The following is a 22789-nucleotide window of genomic DNA, read 5'->3' on the forward strand; positions in this document are numbered from 1 at the left end:
CAGGACGCTGCACAGTATGTTGACTTCAAGGACACTCGGAATTTAGCAATGTATTCGAACCCTTGCGCTAAATGTACAACTTTTCCTGGTCAATTTCAACATATACTATGCCTAATGAATGCTATAATTGTAATTCTATAATATTTAATTATTATAGTAAACTTACACGGTCAACACATTGATCGACGAAACTCCGCCCATTTCTCCAAAAGATTGTGCCTTTCCTTTACTTGGAAACCTAAACGGATCCATTGACCGACTTCGACAACTCGTCGTAAAATGTTCAATGAAGACGCGTGGATATTTTTTTCATCTCGGTGTAGTCATATTTTTTTTTTCCAGCTGAGGATGTTTGTGTGTTTACTCTTATCCGTAGCAGTTTACTTTTTGGTTGATGTTGAGTCACGAACACAACCCGGTAAGAAAGTGAATTTGTACATTATATCATATAGCGTCAATATTATGATTGTGAGTAGCATTATTACGCTAACAGCGTGACCCCTGAGTGACGTCACATCAAGTGATTTGAACTGTAGCGTGTTTAACTGTCTTCTTCGTCCACGCATTACAAATCAAAGAAGAAGAAGAAGAAGTTTCCAAACATATTGCAGTCACATTCAAAAGAGGTTCAGGTTTTATTTCTGTGCGTTTTGATCCTGTTCTCTCTTGTGTTCAGGTCAGCTTCTGCCACCGCGCAACCTCACCCTTCGTTGGCTGAGCGACTTTGAACCAGAATTGTGGTGGGGACACGAGCGTTTGCCACCAAACTGTCAATACAATGTGTTGAAAACAACGGCAGAGCACAACAGTGAGGAACAAAGTGTAAGTTCATGACGGAATTTCAAGTCAGCGTTTTGTCTGTCTGTCTGTCTGTCTGTGTGTGTGTGTTGACAAAATTCCCGTCGAGACGCTTTTTGAACCTAAAAAAAAGTACCGTGACACCTCTGCAGCTAATAAATAAAAAAAAATTCATTTGTTGTTATTTCAGACTCATCAATCACCTCCTTCAGTCTACAACCTGGCAATGGAAGGGGGTTCCCTGTTTTTCTCTGTTCAGATCACCTGCAATCACACAAATAGCCAGCCTTCTTTCCTCAATGTTACATATCCAGGTAGAGCGCAAACAATCCTTCTCGGGGACATTTCGGGACCCAGTGCACTGTTATTATTCATCTTCTCCCACTCAGAGCTGGTGAGTAATGTGCAGTGCGTCATCATCTCGTCGGCGCTGACTCGGTGCTCCTGGGTGCCTCTCGGCTCTCCTCGGGATCTTGCTTTCTATTATCGGTATGACCCCCCCCTTACCTCACCTCCACGCCTCTTTGCTTAGTAAGCACGCTCTGATTACACTAAGTCATTTGTCATCGGCGCAAGGTTAACCAACGAGGTGGAGGACGTGGCCTCCGGCGTCACGTCCTTGTCGGAGTGTTCGCACTACACGCTCACCGATGGCATAAGGACGGGCTGCTGTCTGCGGTCCAAAGCCCAGGAGTCCATCCTGATGTTGTTTAACGCTACCCTGAACGGGGATCTCGTCAAGAACACCTTTCAGGAGAAGCCCGTGCTAGGTGGCGACGTGGTCACGCATCTCAAATGTCTCTTTGTCAATATTTGACCTGTGTGACCTCTCTTTCCCAACTCAGTGACACCGCATCCCCTAAACTGGAGCGTTGGCAAAGTCCCGGGTTATTTCAACCTGAGCTGGACTCCTCCGGATGTTTTAGGACTACCGCAGTGGAAGTTTGTCATAAATTACACTGAGTGTGATAAGGAAAAGGTAAGAGGAAGTGCAATAATAGGAAAGACGCCATATCATTCCCAAAAATTGCCCTCTTACCATCTTATCTTAGATTCAAATGGTCCAGGGAGTGACGTGGCTACTATTGGGCCGAGTTTCTCACTGTCAGTACCGTATGACCCTGAGAGCACGCAGCCCTCGCGGGGACTCTGAATGGAGTGAAATCAAGTATTTTGGTACGTGACACATTTTGGGCAAACCCGATCCGCTGGGGTAAACAGCGTGCTCTTCCTCGGCAGAGGCGGACCACGATGCCAATGCCGTCTTGTACGCCGCCATCATCACCATCCCGCTGCTGTGTGCCGGCCTAGCATCGCTGGCGTTGGTGTGCTGCAGAAGGTGATTCTGGCAACTTTCAAAAACGACGTGCTGTAACTTGTTTGTTCATCATCACGCTTGCCCCCCCCACCCCCGTGCAGGAATCGGGAAGTCATGTTCAGCAACGTGCCCCAACCTCGTGATTTCCTCAGTGATATTCACAATAACAAGGTAATGATGTTAAAATGTGACCAGCACCATGAAATACCAAATTCCACCACTCTATAGTCTTGCGCTTTGAAAACATACAATTAAGAGAGTATTTCGCATTGTTTGTCAGCCTGAAGCTAAACAGTAAATAGACTATGTGTAATTCTCATCAATTCGATGTGGCAAGTAAATGAAATGTATTCAATTATTTTTGTCTTCCTTTTAGAGCGACAGACTTTTCAGCCTTAATTTCCCGGAAAAGGAGGAAGAGGAGTGCCAAATCAGTGTGGTGACACATCAACAGCAACCATACACGACACATTTGAATGTTCTAGAGTGAATCGCGGTTCATTATTTTAGGATTTGTTTTGAAATTTCTGGTTGTTTTATAGTCAGAGGTAGCTAAAAAAAAGAAAGAAAGAAAACAAGTAATCTTTCTGCCTTTCCGTTAAGACGGACAATGCCCTCTAGTGGCCGTTTGCGGTACTACAAATATGGCTGCTAAGAATGGTCCTGATGCTGCGAATGTAGCCAGGATGCCTCGGACGCGCTTGCGTACAATAGGTAATTTTGCGCCGACAATTCGACGCAGTCTCTGTGGCGCAATGGAATAGCGCGCTGGACTTCTAATCCAGAGGCTCCGGGTTCGAGTCCCGGCAGAGATGAGTCGCTGAGGTTGCTCCCTTGTTTTGCTTGGGCTGCATCTTTTGATGAAATGTTTGGATGCGGTAGGTTGCCGTGATGGACACGAGTAATGCCAATAGAAAGTCAATATTTATTTTTATTTTTTTTTTTATCAACACGCAAAACAATTAAAATGATGAGACAATGGAATAAAAGAATAGAATTCAATAATTCGTCTTTGTCGTCTGTTCTTCTCATAGAATTGACACTAAGATACAAAATATACTCGTCCACTTAAAAATACAGTTGTTGCAATTATCTCAATAAGTGAGAACATAGTAAAACATACTTTGGTAATTTCTTTCAATTTTTGAAATCCAATAGACTAAAACAACAAATTCAACAAACGAGTCCAGATTCAGCCTTTGCGTGAGCAGCAAGACGCCGACAGGCGGCGCCCCAGCATCAGCTGACTGACCAAAACGTGCACGTATCTTCTCGATATGAGTACAATTAAACACGAAATCAGTTCTTTTGTTTTGAAACATTCTTCACGACTCGTCATTGGTGGACCGTGGACTCATCTGGTAATCCTTGATAACCAACTTTCGACATCATCTTTTTGGGTTTAAAGGGGATCGTGATGTGGTTCCAATGACGTCACGAGAGAGAGAGAGAGAGAGAGAGAGAGAGAGAGAGAGAGAGAGAGAGAGAGAGAGAGAGAGAGAGAGAGAGAGAGAGAGAGAGAGAGAGAGAGAGAGAGAGAGAGAGAGAGAGAGAGAGAGAGAGAGAGAGAGAGAGAGAGAGAGAGAGAGAGAGAGAGAGAGAGAGAGAGAGAGAGAGAGAGAGAGAGAGAGACGATAATTTTATTTTGAAATAAACTTTATTAGTCATTCTGTTTCCACAGTACACGCTGTAGACCTGGGTAATAAATTCTCCCCCAAAACACATTGAAACATCCTCAAAGATCATCTGCAAATGTTGCTGTGACAACACAAACTATCCAGATGTCGTTCTTTAGATGTCACCAGCTACTTTATTAAAACTAGAATCAAAGAAAAATGAAGATTTGATCCAATTTTCACAGACGGTGACAGTGAAACAGAGACAGAAGACAAAGAATGAGACAGACTGAAAGAGAGAGACGGAGAGCGGGCGGGCGATTGGGCGAGCGAGGAGGAATGCGCCTCTAATGAGGATATGACGTCAAGTTGGGCAACTGCAGTGAATGCAAGACAGGAAGCGGCTGTTTATATTACGAGAATTAGAGCGCTACAAAAAAGCCGTTTTATTTTTTAATTTTTTTTTGTGGAATGACAATGAATCTACGTCATATTTAAAGCAGATTTGTATCACAACAAGAACCTTTATCGATACATCGGATTTGGAATCAGACGTCAATACTGTAATGTGTCGGTTTAGTTGCGTATTTTACACCCATGTTATTTTTATTTAAAATGGCATTTTATGGTTATATGTGCTCCCAATTTGCCCATCCCTCTTCTACACGTTCAATGTTTTTTCCCTTTTATTTTGAAGACGGTTAGCGGAAACTAATGGATCATCCGATGACTTGATGTCGATCCGTGCGCAGTAGTAAGCGGACTGCCGCCACAGTGGAAAAGAGGAGAGAGGGAGCAGAGGTGGAGGGGAAGAGAAAAAAAAAAGCAGCAGAATGGTGTAAAAGCCGAGTGAGAGCTGACCAACATCGAGGACAGGCTACTAGTGCTGCTGCTCTTTGTCTTTTTCTTTCTCACACTGTCCCGTCCAGCTCTGCCTTTTTGATGCCGTCCTCACGGAGTTTTGGCCCCATACTGGACTTATTCTTCCTGGTGGGCTGAACCATGCAGAGGCTGCTGCTGCTCCTCACTTTGCTGCTGACTTTACAAACTGGTAAGGATGCATTTTTTTTTGGAATGGAAACGAGAATAAATATACAACGGACGAGGCACTGTTGGTATTCTATGTGACGTCATTGGAAGCGATTTGGGGGAGTTTGGGGGGGGGGGGGATGAAAAGGCCACGCTTTCCTTCTTCTCTTTTTTTTTTTGTTGTTTTTCAAACCATGCATGCCGATGAATGACCTTTGCAGATGTGTGAGTGATGCAACCTCCCCACTCGGACGCCGGCACTGACCGTGAACGTGACGGGAATGATTGAGATTGATCAGCTGTGCTTGTCTTGTCACTTGCTCTCGCCTCTCTTCACCTTTCCTCTCCTTTCCCGTGTCCTCCTTACCTGCGTGCCTCTTAAAACGCGGCAATAACCACTGGGTACCCATTTTGAAACAGCCCCCCCCCCCCCTTACTTTTTTCTCCTCCTTTTTTTTTTTTTTTTTTTTTTTTTACCTGAAGTGGTAGCAGGTATTAAATAGTCACAGTTGCTAGGAGACAAAGGCTGTGAAGATGAGGAGCATGTAAATGCAACCTGTTTGATGAAGGTGCCATTGTCTATCGTCATAGGTATAGATGGAGAGGAGGGGGGGGGGGGGGGGGGGCGTGTTCTGTTAAGGGATGATGTCACTGTGTCTGCCACCTGAATTGTGGAAGGGTGGTTTAGGTGCAGCACCCGTCCGTCCATGCCAGTGAATTCACATTTGGAACACAATCCTTTTCATCAGTTGCCACACACGCGCCTCTTTGTTCACGTCACATGTTTTTCCACCCTTACGTCCACATAACAAACACACCCACACACACACGCATTGTCCGTAAGCGTGTCATCCATTATCACTCTCCAAACACACACGTTTGCCCTCCCGCGATAGCCGAATGTTGCGGGGACGACGTCGTGCGGGGATGTCTTTCTGCCTTGAAAAAATAAATAAATAAATTTTACAGTGTGCAAAAGGCTTGCCCGGGTGGGGGGCTTATTAACAATTGCATGGTTATCAACGGAACGGCTCATAATTTGGAAGTTGTCGAGGAGTGATTGATTCAGCGTCGCCGGCCTTGAAACGACATACAAGGTGAGAAGCCCCTGAATGCGTTACTGCATAATCAATCGGGGCAAACACGCTTCTGTAGAACAATTTTAAGGACGAGGCACAGCGTTCCAATGCTGACAAAGATTCAGAAGTGCAGGTATGCTTATTGTTATGTGATTATAGTTGAGCAAGGACGCTAATTAAGGCAGAGAAACATGTGGCGAAAGACTTTTGGTGGGCAGGAGGGGCTTCCAGAAAACTGGACTGCTACAACCAAGGTGATCAGAGGAACGGGAAGCTGAGGACAGAGCAGCAATTTGTTTTCTTGCTGGTGACGTCAGCTCGTAGTTGGTGACAGTAGCTCCTGAACTTGCTGGTCCTTGCTGGACGGTTGTGGTTCACTTTATAGACCCGAGATTCTGGTCTGTGTCGTTTTTTTTTTTTTGTAGCTGAGAAGGAAACAAGTCAGCTCAGACGTTGTTGGAGAGTAGATTACTTAAGAGCGGAGACAGAAATGTGACATAGGCCCAACAGAATTTGGAGCCCGCTTACGTCTGAATCAACCTGAATCCTTTCGACCTGTTGGTCCACAGCCTTTTTTTTTTCTTCGGACGACAATGTTCCGTCAAGGTAAATCCCATTTGCGACGATTCAGCAAAAAAAACCCACCGACCGACGTCACTTAGATTACCGACGATCGAATGTGTGGTCAAAGGAAAACCAACAGCTCCGAGATCCTCGGCTTTTAAAGCCCCAATAATGCGATGGGGGGGGGTGTTTGACAGGCCGGAGGCGATGGGAGTTAAAAAAAAGAAAGAGGCAAAGAAAAACAACACAGCCCCTTAAAAAGGTTTCTTTATGCAGAGTCCCTCAAGCAAGAGAGGCACACTTAACCACATCTGACTGATCCCCCCCCCCGGTCCACGGTGACATTCTACAGTGAGGACCCCATTTTGGAAAAAGGCGGATTCTTGACGGGCAGGTGGTTAAAGCCTGATTAGACGGAGGTGGTTGAGGTTTTCTGGAGGGCTCCTCCATGGAGAGGGGGTGGAGAGTTCTGTGTGTTGGGGAGCCGGCGGGGGCTGTAAAGAGAAAGGAACCATTACTCGAGCTCCACTGCCCTGCTCATTCACATCGAACATGTTGCCATTGCTTCTTCAAAGGCGGCTTTTGCGCCGTAATCGCCAGGATGGGCCCCGTCCCGATTTGCACGAGTGACTTGTAACATTCCCGTTTTTGTTTTTTTTTCCACTCGGGCTTCGTTCTTTCTCCTTACGCCCCCACTTCTCTTTCCATCTACCCCTTCCTCTCTTTGGCTCTCTAATGGCTTCCAGATGTGTTTCTTGCATTCCTTTGGTCGGTGGAGAGGGGAAAGAAGAGAGGGGAGGGGCGGGGAAGCTAGGGGGGGGGGGTTATGAGATGGGGAGGGGGGGGGGGGGGATCTGGCTCGTCCAGAGACGAAGCACATGAATTAAAACTGGGAATGCAAGATGAGAAATGAGCTTGGTGGAACGGAGGCTTCGAGAAAGGACGGGAGTGCGTGTTGAAGACGAGAACAGGGGATTGGGTGGAGGTGCTGTAACCTCAAAAGTTCACCCCCCCCCCTAACGCAGGAATGCGGTTGACACTGATGATGTCACTTCATTTCGGCGCTCTCCCACTTTCGGCTCCTCACCAGGGACGAGGGGAGGGTGGCGCTTATTTGTCTCGCTCTATCCTTCTTCCCTTGACGGTAACATTGGGGTCACCCAAATCGGTTCCACACTTCTCACAACAACCCACTGAGGTGGGGGGGGGGGGGGGGGGTCGATAGTTGCGCAACTAATAACAAGCCAGCGCTCCCGTCATCGGCGGTCATTAAAAAAAAAATGCCGTGCGCTTGCTTTATTTATTTTCTGCCTCGCCGACCTCATCGCGCCCGGAGGTCACGTTTACCTTGACTCTTAACTTTCTAACGAATGGACTTTTACGTGTTTTGCAAGTCATCTCTGTTTTTGTCGAAAACACCGCACGCCGTCGGAAGTATGCGAAAGATGCCGCCGGCTTCGAGGAATCGGACCGACAATCAAATCAGATTCTGGATCATCTCAAAAGGTCCTCAGAAGGAATCTGGGGATGGGAATTTCAAACAGGAAGCCCCCCCCCCCCCCTTTGCCAAAAACCGTTGGCCATCCCCAGAGTGTCACATTACAGGATTACTGCCAGGCACCTAACCCACAAACTCCTCTTACTTATTCCAGATTTTCCCCCAAAAAATTGTCTGCAAAAATTGTTGAGCCACTAAATTAAGTTTGTGTCGCTAATTTAATTCCTAAACCATCACAAGACGCGACGAGTGGGAGAGTCTTGCGCAATCTCTGACGTTGAGCCCGCTTCCATCAGCAAAGAAGCTCTCACCTTGAAGAAGGCTTTGCACGCCGTCGTTGGCAAGATTCTCCATACGAACGCTCTCGCTCGGCTCCAAAAGGTCGCCGAGGTCGAGGCCCCGGGCTTTTATTGGCCGCCCCGTGACGGATGACATTGCAACTAGCGACAGTACATACCGATGAAATTAGATTGCACTGGATTCAATTAAAGCGGACCTTGGAAGAGATCATTTATCGACGGGATGTCACTTGTAAAATAGTCACGCTGTACGATGTTTACACCGCTCCATCTCGTGAGGGGGGGGGGGGGGGTCCCTAAACTTTTGCAAATGGAAGCTATTTTTGATGTTTTGGACATCATGATCAACAATGGTTTAACAAAGTATAAAATGGAAAAGTCTCAACGTATTTACATTTTTCAAATGAAGTACCATCACCTGCGTGCTAATTTTAGAACAAGGCCGCAGGCTACCACGGGTAGAACCGATCTGTCGACTAGTCCGGGAGTCCACTTCACTACTCCGTCCGCATCGATGTTTAATGCTTTAAATGCTTTTGGCGTCTGGTTTTCCAATCAAAAATGGATGTGTGAACTGTCTTTGTATGCAGTTCTAAGGTTAGCGGCGATTGAAGCTAACAAGGCTAATGCTTATTTTGGCACTCTCGGACTGGCGCTAACATGAAAATCTTTTTCATCGCATCATAGTCGATTACAAAAAAAATATCTTTTAATTGTCCAACCCCTTTGGGTTCTTTGTGGTTAGCATTTTCATGCCCCCCCCCTGCTCAAACGTGGACTTTCAAAATCAATGGGGAACCACCACCGCAAGCGATCGATTGCCAATAGCACGGACTTCGTGCGTATACGTCCGCCTCGTTCAAGCGTGTCCAGAGAACGAGCATTGTTACTTAGGGTTGCCCTTGGTTACCGCACACTAGTCTTTGTCAGCCGCCAGCCACGCTGGTTTGCCATTCGCTAGCGGATTACCAGCGGCTTCCCGGCTTTTTTTTTCCCTGAGCTCCGGCATATTCATGTGCCCGTAATGTGTCAGATGCGTCGTGGCCAAATTATCATATTATCCTCTAGTCATCCTGGAGTTGCCATGGCCACACTTTTCTATCATTGTGTCAGTGGTCCTCACGGGCTGTCGCCATGGTAACGGCAGAGGTTTGCCACGCACACGTACTGTAGCACACTTCAGCCTAAAGAATGGGAATGGGTGGGAGCCTTTAATGCCGTCATGACGTTAAAATGCTCCTTCTTCCTTGCGGTGATGGTGTTTAAAAAAAAAAAAAAAAAGGAAAGGTAGTGGGAACAGAAAAGGAATGGAGTCATTGACAAAAGATGGAGAGCGAGAGGTTGCTTGTAAAAAGGAGCCTTGTGAGGTAAGATGACAGAGGAAAGAAGCGAGCGGGCGGGCGGACAATGCGGCAAACAAAAGACATCGTCTTTGTCCAAAACCTGCTCCCCCCCCCTCCCCAAATTCCACACACACACGGAGCCTTAAGATTCACCTTTGTGTTTGGAGTGGGAGTGCGCACAGTAGGAAGCCTCCTTTCACTGCCCCCCCCCCCCATCCCCCAACCCCCTTCCACTCCACATCATAGGCTCCCCCATTATTGCGTCCCCATATAGCGTCACCATGGCGATGAGTTATTATGGCCATCCAGGAGGGCGGCCATATTGTTAAGGAAACATGTGGTTGAGTTCCCGTCGTCAGATTAACAGAGGCCGAAAAGTGCGTGCCATGTGAATCGTGTAAAGCAAAGCAAGAAAATGTCTTCGAGCTTGTGAAAGTAGCTTGAGCAAACTGCGCTTAAGCAAAGTCACTTCACAAACAGAAGAGAGCAGATTTTCGAAAAAAAAGAAACTCTCAGTTACAATTCCTTGGAACGGATTAATGGCATAAAATCCTCGGGAACGGATTTATGGTATTTCCATTTCTTTCAATGGGAAAAGATGATTTGAAAATTATAAATCCTAATTAGATGATTAATTTATGAAACATGTATAATGGAAAAAACAATCCTTTAATATTTACAACAATGGATTATAATAGTAATAATTATTATTTATTTTATATGACTTTGTCCTTTAATTTTACAGCAGAAGGAATAATTGTCAGAAATCGTCATCAAAGCTTTCGATCAACACGTCGACAACGAGGGCTGACTCAATGATGTGGAGGATTGCAACTTTGTCCTGAAACAATGATGTCATCCCCTTCCACGGCGCCGTCTGCGGACCTCCGTGTCTCTTTGTTCTCCGTTTTTCCGCACGCCGCTGCCGGCTGCACTGAATCGGGCGCATCACAGAATTGATTAGTAGTGTATTGATGAGCGCCAGAGAGATTGAAGGGGAGGGCTTAACGTAGTTGAATATTTGTTCCGGATTCCTTCGAAAGGCTTTGTCAGACCACCAAATACGCTCGTGAGCACACCGGCGTGCAAAACTTTTCGGGCTGGCTAATTTCCAACGTCATCTGTTGCTATGGTGACCGGATTTTGTAATCCAGCCAACGCTGGATTGGATTGGACGGGGAGGTGCGAGCGAGAGACAGGATGGGAGCAAGGGAGGAGGCCGGCCGGCCGGAGACAAAGACGATGCGACGGATGCGTAGGAATCCACGCCAGCGCCGTTTGACTCTTACAGAGCGAAAGAGGGTGACGCAAGCCCGGAGAGGAACGTTGAAATCAAGCGAGCGTTGACATTTGCAGCACAGCGCCCGGGTATGCGGGGGCAAATCGACAGCACGCAAGCTAAAAATAGCTCCAGATGTCTTTGCATGCATCTGCTGTACCCTTCTTGTTAGTTTACAGGTACAAACGCTGAAGCTGTTGAAAGCTTCAAGGCCCCGTGGCGTCTCACTAATGTGAGTCACCTGGTGATGGCGTGCCGGCGTTGGGTCGGGTCGATTTGACAGGCTGTGGCTTACGTTGGCAATGACTGGGCTGGAGGAACTCCAAAATATGTTTCCCCAAGACACGTCATCAAATGAAAATGCCATCCAAAGTACACAGTGATGTTTTGAGAGGCGCTGTGACAAATTGGAAAAGATGCAAGTTGTAGTTCAGATGATTATTTTTTTTTTTGCTTTAATTTGCAAGTGAAACATTGAATATTCTTTATCCTCTGCGAAGAAAAAAAATAACATTACTCTGGATACTGACAAGGCTGCTTCTTCGGTTTATTTTAAATGTTTAGTACATCTTAAATACGTCATAAGCATTTTATTTTTTTAGCTGATATCAAGTCATTGTTTGTTCTTTACCAAAATCACTTGTTCTCATTGCAACAAAAATGTCCACATTTCCTTCTCTGTGTTTTCATCACATAATACACCTAACTGATTCCAGGCATTAAAATGATCAAGAAAAGAAATATTATCTATTTACTACATGTTTTTTATAACTTATACTATTATAAAGTGTTAAGTTTGTCTTTAAAGAAAAACAACCACATTATACTTTTTAGTTTCAAGCGCCGCTGTAACAAATTAGCAGCATTTCTATTCATTTCTATGAGGAAAGATGATTTGAGGTACAAACTGCCTTGTTTGTGTTTCCCTAATAACCAAATGAAATCATTTTTTGGCGGCCTACATCTTTTTTTTGGGATCTGAAAATTCTACTCCTCATTTCACAGCAGTAAGAAGCAGCAAACCGCCTCAACGTGTCGATTACACGTTTGGGCTGGACTGCGGTGGTGTTTGCGTGCGTCCACAGGAAGTGGCTCGCCAGCTAGCGGTGGCGGCGGCGGCGTGTTTTTTGTGTGCGCGCGACCTCTTTGTGTGGACGGGGAGCTCCGCTGCTATCTTGGCCACGAGTGACTCAAGGAAATCAGGACACACTCTATATTTGTCACTGCAGCATAACCCACATCATGAAAGAATACGAGTTCCGCCGCGTTTTTTGTCTTTTAACACCTCGAATGAAAACAAACAAACAAACACACTTTGTGGCGTTGACAAGTGTTAAGTGGATAATATGGAAATGAGAAGGCGAGGAGCACATGTTGAAATGAGTCAGATTTTTTTTTTTTTTTGCTGCAGATTGTTCATCCGCTGACTTTGGATTACATTTGCGGTTTACTGTTGAGGGAATACCTCCAACTGGCCTCGCCGAGGTAGCTGAAGGGAGGATTTGCTTGGCCTCGGGCCGCCGTCGACTTTGCGGCTTCGTTAAAAAAGGAGAAAAAAAAAAAGGGGGGGGGGGGATCAGCCCTTGCGTGTATAAAAAGAGGCTTTTCGTGCTGTTTTGTGTAAAGAAGCCGCCCTTCACGTGCTGTTAATTAGCATCCAATTGTGATGCATGACTTTAAATGGAAATTGTGTCTCATTTCATCCATCCTGGCAAATGAAAGGCTTTTTTTATTTTTTTTTTGGGTTCTCTTTTTTTGGGCTCAGTGTTGAATTATTCGAGGTATGCATGCCGCCGAGCTCCATCTGCATCTCATTCCCTCCTCTCCGTTCCTGCGTGTAGCCTCGCACATCTTCTTTATCTTCGGAATATTAATGTGCAGCACTGTCAGAAGCTATTGTTGTGATTGGTGCAGGAGTTTTTTTTTTTTCCTTTTTGCATGACTGCCTTCTTTCGCATTAGTGGGCATAATGCACTTCGGCGAATCACAGCCAGTCTCCTCGAATATGGAATAAGCGAGCCGACGAGGAGAATGAGGACTGAGGGTCGTGACTTGGGTTGGGCCAGGCATATGGCAGTTGGTTCAAAAAAATGGTGAGAGAGGGATGGGAGCCCTTCAGAGAAACGCTGGAGGCCTCCGAGGGAGAAGTGTGAGGGAATGGGACGAAAAGAAGGAGGGAGGGGGGGTGGAGAATTTGCTTGGGCGGTCAAATAAAGTGAAACGGCAACAGTGAGAGGCGATGACGACTGAAGGAGGGAGAGAGAAAGTGCCGGAGGGTTGATATTTAATGTGATAAACGAATTGTGACAGTGCGCCTCGAACCCCCTTCCAACCAGCAAGGAGGAGAAACAGGCATAAAAAAAAAAAAAAAAAAAAGGCGTCATGGCTAAAAACATAAAGTCAAAATTTGACATGGAACTACTGGAATACGATCATAATGAGAGAATAATAACGAGACGCGCCGTGCGGGAGTCTTGTCCTGGAGGGACAGCTAATTACAACTTGACATCCAAGAGACACACAATGGCGTTTCTCTCTCTCTCTCTCTCTCTCTCTCTCTCTCTCTCTCTCTTTTTTTTTTTCTTGATTTGCTCCATTTTCCACATGAGGCAGCAACACTCGGGTTCATCTGGGGGGGCATAATCGCGGGGTCCAGGCGAAGGGAGCAAACAATGATGGCCACTGTAGCTCGGGAAGCCTGCGAGATGACTCACAGGGAGGAATGAGCAAGAAGGGGGTGAGGTCGGGGCGACGGTGGGGCACGAGGGGGGCGGGGCTTCCGAGACTTGACCAAACAAGAAAAAAGGACGATGAGAGAGAGAGAGAGACACCCCAGGCTAAAATTGCCTTTTGATATCCTCTCGACTGAGTCAGCATGAGACGCTCGGTCTTGATTTCCACGCAAAATGGACGAAAGATGGCAATCACGACATTCCATCGCAGCGCAGTCAATTAGCCCGAAATAAAACCACGGGTGAAATAAAGGTTTCCTCAAATGTTCATCTGGCGACTGACTACTGTGTTTTATTTGATTTCTGCTCCCTTCAAGTGTGGACCGCGAGGTTCTCCCAAGAACCGGCAGACCAGTCGGTGGTGCGGGGCCAGCGGGTGATCCTGTCCTGCGTCGTCTTCAACTACTCGGGTATTGTTCAGTGGACCAAAGATGGGCTCGCGCTTGGCATCGGCGAGGACCTGCGGGGTGAGACGTCAAGCGTGCCACGCGCCAGCCGCATGCAAATGAGAAGTCGCCTCTCGCCAGGCTGCCGAGTCGTTTACGATTCGGGGCGCTCTCGGGACCTTTATGGCACTCAATCAATTTGATTGCAAAGACATAAACCTCGCACGCATAAAAAAGCCCACGAGAAGTGTCGCATCTGGCCCAAACCCAGTTTTATGTACTTTTCAAAGTCACCTTTATAACCTCCCTCTGCTTTTTTTTTTTTTTTCTTCAAATTTTCAGGACATGAAAGTCTCTATAAAGTGAAAATAAATGTCTTGTGAATTTGACACACCAAAGAGAGGAGGGTTGTTAACTACCTTGCCAAATTTAAATTGTTTAAAACATGTTGGCTGTCACAAAAAAAAAATCCAAATCGCCAAAGCTGGATTGTAGCACACAACCACCATTGTAGCATTTGTGTATAAAACAGACTTGTGTTTGTGTAGTCGCGTGTGTGTGTGTGTGTGTGTGTGTGTGTGTGTGTGTGTGTGTGTGTGTGTGTGTGTGTGTGTGTGTGTGTGTGTGTGTGGCTTCTGTGGTCTTTTCATACGCTTTCTTGCCCTCCACATTACACATGCAAATGCATGTATGTCTCAACAAGGCGCACACGCACGTGCGAGCACAAGCAAGGACACACAAGGTTGCGAGGCGAGCGGACCAACAGCGAGGCCCGACGCGGCCTCTCGCTCCCGTCTCACGCTCTCGCCTCCGTCTGAGCAGCAAATTGTGTGCACCGTGCCGTAGAGTCGATTCGAGCGCCCCAAAAATAAGTCAATAAATACATTACTGCTCGGTGACCGAGCGCGTCGGTGCCACCTCTTGGTGAGAATGTGCAGCTGAGACACAGCTGGCGGATATGTACGATGGATGTATGGGCATCACAAAATACAAGAAATGATGAAATGAGGGTCATTCATGTTTCAAGGATTGACATTTTGAGATGTGTCTTCCTAGCCTGGCCTCGGTACCGGGTGCTGCGGGTTCAGGAGCTGGGCCAGTATAACCTAGAGATCCTGTCGGCTGACCTGTCTGACGACTCCCTGTACGAGTGCCAGGCCCCCGATGCCGCCTTGAGGTCCAGGAGGGCCAAGCTCACCGTCCTCAGTAATTTTCCCCTCCTCGTTGTCGTTTAGTATTTTGCCGATTGCTGTCACAATCCCCCCCCCCCCTTCCCTGTGCAGTCCCTCCAGATGACCCGGTGATCGACGGCGGTCCGGAGGTTCTGCTCAACGCGGGGGAGTCCTACAACCTCAGCTGTGTGTCCCGGGGTGCTAAACCACCTTCCATGATCGAGTGGCTTAAAGATGGGCTGCCTATAGACGGGGCCGCCAGCGCCACCGTGAGTCCAAACGACGAAAGACGCGCAGACGAATGTGACCTTTGACCTGTTCTGTAATGGCTTCAGGAGGTTCTCCCAGACCGTAAGAGGGTGACCACGCGCAGCTTCCTTCCCATCCACCCCATCGACACCGACACGGGGAGGAACTATAGCTGCGTGGCTTCCAACCTGGCCGCCCCCACGGGCAGGAGTACAACCGTTACGCTCAATGTGCATCGTAAGCACGCTAACCGTCCTCTCAGCAAATAAAGTCAAAAAACAGCAAAACAAAACTGTGCTGATTTTGCGAGGAACAAGAATTTATTTTTGCCATCTGCGTCTCACAGATCCTCCAACAGTGACTTTGTCCATCGAACCTCGTTCGGTCCTGGAGGGCGACAGGGTCACCTTCACTTGTCAGGCTCATGCTAATCCCCCTATTATGGGCTACAGGTCAGTTCCTTTTGCTAATATAAGGGTGTTTGACTCAAAAGCTAGTAAACAGCAGTGGTCGCTTAAGTCCTTGCACTTGGTACTTAAGTAGGGAAATGTCCTTAAGTACAAAATTAAAAACGACACATTAAACATAAGAATGATGCTAACTAGCTAGCTAGTTTTCACTCAGGCTTTTATGCTATGAAAACAACAACAAGAAAAACGTTTGTATTAATATAAGTACTGACTCATCTCCTTTGCCTATAGCCTGAAATGTATTCAAGTACAAAAGTAAAAACTACACATTAATGTAGATTTTTATTCATATTAAATATCATTGTCTTGGCTAGCTAGTGTTGGCTCAGGGTTTTATGCGATCAAAAACAAACTAAATTATTTCATGATGGAATTGGTTTTAGGCTTAGATGAATTATTTATTATTTTGTTTCTTCAAATCTGTTAAATTCACGTTTTATTCTAAATCCCTGGTATCTTATTCAACCGAGTGGTCGGGGGAAAAAAAACTACATAGACAATTATGACAAAGGGGTTGAAAGTGGTTCCTCCCTGTGTCGCTTAGGTGGGCCAAAGGTGGTGTGGTTCTGCAGGGTGCCAGGGAGAGTGTGTTCACCACCAAAGCGGACCACTCCTTCTTCACCGAACCCGTCTCATGCTTGGTCTTCAACGCGGTGGGAAAGACCAACGTTAGCATCCTCGTGGACGTTCACTGTGAGTGTCTCAACCTTCCGCTTGCTCTTTCCGCGAGACCTCCCTTTCCGACATTTGTTTCCACCTCTCCAGTTGGTCCCATTCTCTTGGTGGAGCCTCAACCCAAAACCGTGGACGTCGACTCCGACGTCACCCTTAACTGCAAATGGGCCGGGAACCCTCCGCTCACTCTCACGTGGTTCAAGAAAGGTTCCAACATGGTAAGAAAAGAAAATCGTGTGAAATGCACGGACCCGGGATCGGTTTGTAGTCTGACGTGCGCTCGCTACGCAGGTCCTGAGTAACGGCAATCAACTGTACCTGAAGTCGGTGAGCCAGGCCGATGCGGGCCAGTACGTATGCAAGGCCATCGTGCCGCGGATTGGCGTCGGAGAGACGGAGGTCACCCTCACTGTCAACGGTCAGAAGAGGACAAAAAGCATTTTCAAGTCCAAATATGATTTTTTTGTGGGGGGGGTTGCTTAAAACGTCTGTCTGCCTTTTCCCCGACGCAGGTCCGCCCATTATCTCCAGCGAAGCCATCCAGTATGCGGTGCGAGGGGAGCGAGGCGAGGTGAAATGCTACATTGCGAGCACGCCCCCTCCAGATAAGATTGTAAGTAGCGCTGAACCTTCCACGTTTGATTCAAAGTCACTTCATCACTTCTCCTTTTTCTCCATTTGAGGAGAGGAACATTGACATCCTGTCAGCCATGATTGATTTTTGTGGTATTTCGAACCGTTTTCTGCCTTAAACACGGGATGCATCGCTTTGATACTTGTGAAGGCTCGGCTTGGAAAATATCCAAAGGTGATGCTAACAACCAAAATATGTCCGTTCAAAAGTACACAGCTGTTCAAATTTACAGCGGAGGTTTGGTGTAAACAACGTGCAACGTAAATGTCATGTGACATATACTCAATGAACTTCAGGTCATGTAAACATACTTCATAATTAATGACTTTTTGAGCACTGGTTTAGATCGAGGGAATATGAAATATGCTCAAATCCCCTCCAGGTTTCTTTGCCGTTTTGGTATTTTCCAAATTTTCAGGGACATTTTTTTTCCACATTTCTGCTCATTCCCTGCAAAAATCACATAATGAATCTTAATCAGAATTTTTTGAAGAATTATTTGGGTTATAAAAAAAAAAAATCTCATGGAGCCTTATGCCCATCCCCAAGGAAAAAAAATTCTAGCTGTGCCACTGCCTTTGAGGGAAAAAGTTTATATCGCAATACATCCTGTGCCCTCAAACTATAAGAATACACAAGAGAACCTTAAACAGTTTCTTAAAGCATGTGTTACATTTCCCAATCCTGGGAATGAGGAAACCAAAGTTGTGATTATGACCCAACTGACGCATGCACACACCAAAAAAAAAACAGCAAGAGGTGAAGGTGAACAATTCGGCGCCGATCCAAATCCAGATTTTTTGGGCCTCGGGGGATCTCTGTGCCATTTCGCACCATGACCCCCGCTCCTGCTTTCAAGCACTATGCCTTCTTTCTGTGGGAAAAAAAAAAAATAATCCTCCTCCATCCCATATATCAACAAAGCAACACTATGCCGGTCCACTTTTAGCTCGTGCGTCAGAAAAACGTCCCGGATGCTTTCTCCGCTCAGCTGCATCGCACGGGCATCATTTGACGGATGCGTCCTGACTGGCGACGCGGCCCCCCCCCCTAATGCGGCCGCCGCAGCTAGGGACAAGAAAAGATTTATAAAATATAAAAAAGGACGGAGGGAGGAACAGTTGTCCCAGTAAACGCCACAACGGGAAGAATCTCCTTTTCCGGAACAAGTGGGCACATTATGGGAACATGTGGGCTCTCATGCATAATTAATTGGCCTCGATACACTACATGCTGAATAATACAGCTGCTTTTAGTGCCTTTAAAGATGGAGGACAAGTCCCCTCACTCCAAGCTTGCACCCCCCCCCCCACCCCCTCGGCGTGCAGCGTGAATATATTTCTGACACGTGCACGCATGTCATTAGATAAAGAGGTTAGGGTCACTCGAGCATGATGAAAGGGGTCGTAAACCCGGCGTGAGATTTTGCTCGTCCGCGTCCCATCAAGCGAATATGCGATGGCGTGCAGGTGTGGGCGTGGAAGGAGAACGTGTGGGAGGAGGAGAAGGGCACGCTTCTGGAGCGCTACACGGTGGAGCAAAGCCGAACGTCGGCCGAGGGCGGCGGCGTCCTCTCCACCCTCACCATCAACAACGTGATGGAGTCCGACTTCCTGAGCTCTTACAACTGCACGGCTTCCAATTCCTTCGGGCCCGGCACTATGATCATCACCTTGGAGGAAACGGGTGCGTTCCAAAAAAAATTGTGATTTTAAAACGTCAACAAAATCCAAATGAGATTAAAAAAAATCAAGAGGAGCATCAAAATCTCAAGTGAGCTTTGTGGTTTTTTTTTTATTTGACAGAGGAGGTCCCGGTGGGGATCATCGCCGCTGGCACGGTGGGCTCCACCATCCTCTTATTCATCTTCCTCCTGATCCTCGTACTCATCTTCTACCGTCAACGCAAAGGCAGTGAGTCAACAAACAGGAACCCCAAAAACCCAAACAAGCTCCACCTCTGCAATGGTTGTGCTTCCAGGTCGGCGAGGGGTGACGCTGGGAAAGCCGGACATTAAGGTGGAAACCATAAACAAGGAGAGCCACAGCTTGGAGGAAGACACGGGCAGCGTGTCCACGGCCTCGCGGATGGTGAAGGCCATGTACTCGGTGAGCTGCGCGCTGGCGCCTAACCTGGCTTCCCCGCTCCTTCTCCTTTACCTCTAATTCCATTTTCTTCTTTTGTGTCGCGTTTGGTTCCCTCACTTCCTGTTCTCCTTTTTTTTTGGTTTGGTTCTCCTCTTTGACCGTTTAGTTTCTCCCCTCTGTGTCCTTCTCTCCCTCCAATCAGCCCTTTAAGGACGACATCGAGCTCAAGTCGGACCTGCGCAGCGACACCCTGGACACCCGCCAGGAGTACGACCTGAAGGTGAGCCTTTTTTTTTTTCTTTTGGTCCTTATTATTATGATTCATTATTCAAGACCAGATGGAAGGACAAGTCTTTTCTGCATTTTGCGCCTGCGGGGGGTTGGGCCGAGGTAATGAATCTACTTGATTTTCATGGATCTGTCAAAGCGCGCGCTGCCGAGCCTCCGGTCGGAACGCGAGTCGGATCGTCTTAAAGGAACGCAGACATGAATCCACCCCGGGAGGTGGTTAGATCACCCCGACAACAGCCGGGATTCATTCCCCCAACCCCCCTCTCCCTCCCTTGGACTGCCTAAAGCGCCGGCGCTGTGAAACAATGGCCCAGTGAGGCGTCTGGTTACGTGAGAGATGATGAGATGGAAGACTCGTGTCAGGAATAGTCAGTCTTCCTGCGCCCAGTTTGTTGGCGAGATTCCACTCTGATTCATGCGCTTGAATCAGAGCGAGGCTCGGAGCCAGGGGCAGTTCTAGGATCAGTCGTTGAGGGCTGCTGAGCAGGAAGGGAAATTTGAACGCGCTTACTATGAAGGAGAACTTTTTTTTTTTTACTACACCATCAAACCTTCATTGGATTTGTAAAACCATCGAAATTTCTGGAGGAACACAATCAATTTGGATACAGCAGAAATTTTGCATATACATTGACAGTTTGCATTTTTCTGGGCCCCCTGAGTACTAAAATACTAAAAATACAATAATAATAATAAAAACAGAAACCAACTTTTGTGAAAAGGTTTAATACTAAAATATCAAGTATCAATGTTTTGATTTGTTTCCCCAAGGATCCCACCAACGGCTACTACAACGTACGAGCTTCCACGCTTGACGAGGGCCGTCCCGCCTCCCGTTCCACCGTGCACTACTCCGACTACCGCTCCCCGACGGGAACCCCCGGTGGTGCCGCGTCCATTAGCGGCAGCAGCGCAGGAGGCTCCGGCGCCACGGCCAGCGGCGGCGCGCCGGGCCCCCTCACCTCCCCGGGCCGCCCCCAGGCCTGCTATGACCCGCGCCCCCCTTCCAGACTGTCCCACATCAGCTACGCGCAGTTCAACACGTTCACCCGCGGGGGCCAAAGCCAGCAGGCGCCCAGCAACCCGCCCCCCGCCGCCGCCGCCGGCGACTTCCCGAGCGACTGCGGCCTGCTGGACTCCACCTCCCAGCTAGCGTACGACAACTACGGATACCCGTCGCACTACCAGACCTACCGGCTAGGCTTCGCCCCATCCAGCCTGGCCCCGCTGGAAGCCGGCCCCTCCTATGAGATGTACGGGGTGGGATCGGGGGTGGCCGGGCCAGGGGTGGGCGTGGGTCCAGGGGTGGGCGTGGGTCCAGGGGGCCCCGCCCCCTCAGGCGCGGACACGGGACTCGGGAAATACGGCAGCTCCACTCGTTTCTCCTACACGTCGCAACACTCCGACTATTCCCACAGCCGGCACACGCAGCGGATGCAGACTCACGTGTGAAAAGCGCTCCGCCGGCACCAAGGAGTGTCTTCGACATGGCATTGCAGCTACAACCAACACACACACATTTACACGCACACACCAACACACAATACGGCACAGGCTCGTGCCGGAAAAGGCAGACAAAAAGTGTGGGCGGCCGACTGCGCGCCGGCCAACGTGTTTGGAAACTCGGCGAGAGCGGACGGCGTGAGTCACAATCACGACGGGGATGGACGACGAGGATTTTGCCGGACTGCGTCTTGAGTTTCCACGAAGCAGCACAACTAGAGGGCGAAACGAATCGCGCTCCACTACGGGGTGAAAGAACGGCGCAGGGGTCGCGAACTCTGGCGGAGGCGCGACTCGTTCAATGTCCGACACGGTACATGTGATTGGGAGAAACTTCAGAGAGCGGGAGTCGTTTATGGCTGCCATCTTGTCCAACGTTTCCCATCACGCTTATTAGTAGGGATGCTCAATACCACTGTTTTTTTTTTTTTTTTTCACTTCGGTACCGGTTTTTATTCACCGACACCAAGTCCCGATACCGCTCGATGGCTCATAAAATTGGAGTGAACTCACTGACAAATAATTCGAATCAATTTCTGTCTTCCCAGCTCACATAATGACTCACCGATGTGTTAAACGGCTGCAACGTAGCACAGAGGAAGACTTTTTTTTGCTTTAAGTATCGATGACTAATATCAATATCGGGATTGGCTCATCCCCTACGTATTCGCCGAAGGAAAGTGGTTATTTGTAGGAAGGTCATCATCCTTTTTGCACTGCATCAACAGTATTCATGCTTGGACGTCTCTCTTCTATATGTCGTCTTTTAATTTTGCACACATGACTAGAGCTTTGTATTCTATTTTTTAACATTACAGAATTATTTTTGTCAATGTCAAACATAAAATGATGCGTATGTATGGACCAAATGTCGGAGGAGTTGTGCCATCAAAAAGGGTATACCAGTGTATAAAAAAAAAAACCAACAACCTAGTGCCAAGTGTTCATATTGTTCTTCACCGTAGACCATGTACAGTAGTATGCAGTAGAAGCTCCTTCTATTGGCGACTGTTGCTTTACAAACCAGGTGAGGAACCTTGTTTTAAGACTTTTTCCTCAGCTTGGACCTTTCCCCCCCCCCCACCCCCGAGCTCTAAACTAAAAGACTGGTGCGGACGATGAGAAAAAAACACACGTGGGGTTTAGAACTGAGTGGCCTTATCGGAAGAACATTATCCTTTCTCATCGTCTGCCTGCCAAAAGGGCCGGAAGAGAATGTGTATGACGAGGCTCCGTGAAGGCTGTCTACAATATTGACATGTAGTAGTAAGTGTGTGTGTGTGTGTTGTGTGTGTGAGAGAGAAGTCAAGATGGAGTGTGTGGGCATTGGCACGCACATCAATTTGTACAGTGTGTTTGTATAGATGTGTGAATGGATACATGCATACTCCAAACCGCCTCTGACTCATGTGTGCGTGGGACTGTTGTATGCTGGTGTGTTTCAATATACGTCTTATCATTTTTCTCACGATCTAGTACTTTTTTATACCTCTGGTAGGACTGTATCCTGTATTATTGTGTCTTTGACTTTAGAAAACCCCCAATGTTTATGTTATTGTACTGTTCCGTAGCAGGAAAAAAAATGTTAAAAGTATGTTATCGAACCTTTTTTTTTTATTATTTCTCTACCTTCAATATTTTTTAAAAATGTATGTAATTATTTTTCCACAGTATTACATAAATAAAAGCACTGTTTTTTTAATTAAAAAGATAAGTAATCTGTCTTTCCTTATTTTTGACTATTTGTCTTTCACTTTATACAATATA

General features: G+C 47.2%; 2 protein-coding genes and 1 non-coding gene across 5 annotated transcripts; all 3 read left to right on the top strand.

Moving 5' to 3' along the window:
- The first annotated feature begins 243 nt into the window (after positions 1-243).
- Positions 244-2870, top strand: LOC147060036 (uncharacterized). 2 transcript variants are annotated; one of them, XM_085905497.1, is made up of 10 exons: positions 244-418; positions 677-822; positions 989-1112; positions 1188-1287; positions 1375-1568; positions 1644-1777; positions 1851-1974; positions 2038-2137; positions 2218-2287; positions 2493-2870. In XM_085905497.1, the coding sequence occupies exons 1-10, from the start codon at positions 280-282 to the stop codon at positions 2604-2606; spliced, it is 1245 nt and encodes a 414-aa protein (XP_085761623.1). In that variant the 5' UTR covers positions 244-279; the 3' UTR covers positions 2607-2870. The 2 variants fall into 2 exon arrangements, with proteins under 2 accessions (XP_085761623.1, XP_085761624.1); XM_085905498.1 differs by lacking the exon at positions 244-418 and having other exon boundaries at positions 545-822.
- Positions 2858-2931, top strand: trnar-ucu (transfer RNA arginine (anticodon UCU)). The gene has a single exon. It is a non-coding gene; the product is annotated as a tRNA-Arg (tRNA).
- Positions 2932-4474: 1543 nt separating this feature from the next.
- kirrel1a (kirre like nephrin family adhesion molecule 1a) lies at positions 4475-22707 on the top strand. Of its 2 annotated transcripts, none has more exons than XM_085905912.1 (15): positions 4475-4783; positions 13873-14022; positions 14998-15147; positions 15225-15382; positions 15449-15599; positions 15709-15814; positions 16377-16525; positions 16598-16725; positions 16799-16925; positions 17020-17120; positions 18611-18827; positions 18947-19054; positions 19122-19249; positions 19395-19508; positions 20291-22707. In XM_085905912.1, exons 1-15 carry the CDS (start codon positions 4735-4737, stop codon positions 20969-20971), a joined length of 2517 nt encoding a protein of 838 aa, XP_085762038.1. In that variant the 5' UTR covers positions 4475-4734; the 3' UTR covers positions 20972-22707. The 2 variants fall into 2 exon arrangements, with proteins under 2 accessions (XP_085762038.1, XP_085762039.1); XM_085905913.1 differs by having other exon boundaries at positions 19431-19508.
- The last annotated feature ends 82 nt before the right edge of the window (positions 22708-22789 follow it).

Source organism: Syngnathus leptorhynchus, chromosome 2, assembly GCF_054491065.1.
Source record: "Syngnathus leptorhynchus isolate UIUO chromosome 2, UIUO_Slep, whole genome shotgun sequence".
NCBI classification, from domain to species: Eukaryota; Metazoa; Chordata; class Actinopteri; order Syngnathiformes; family Syngnathidae; genus Syngnathus; species Syngnathus leptorhynchus.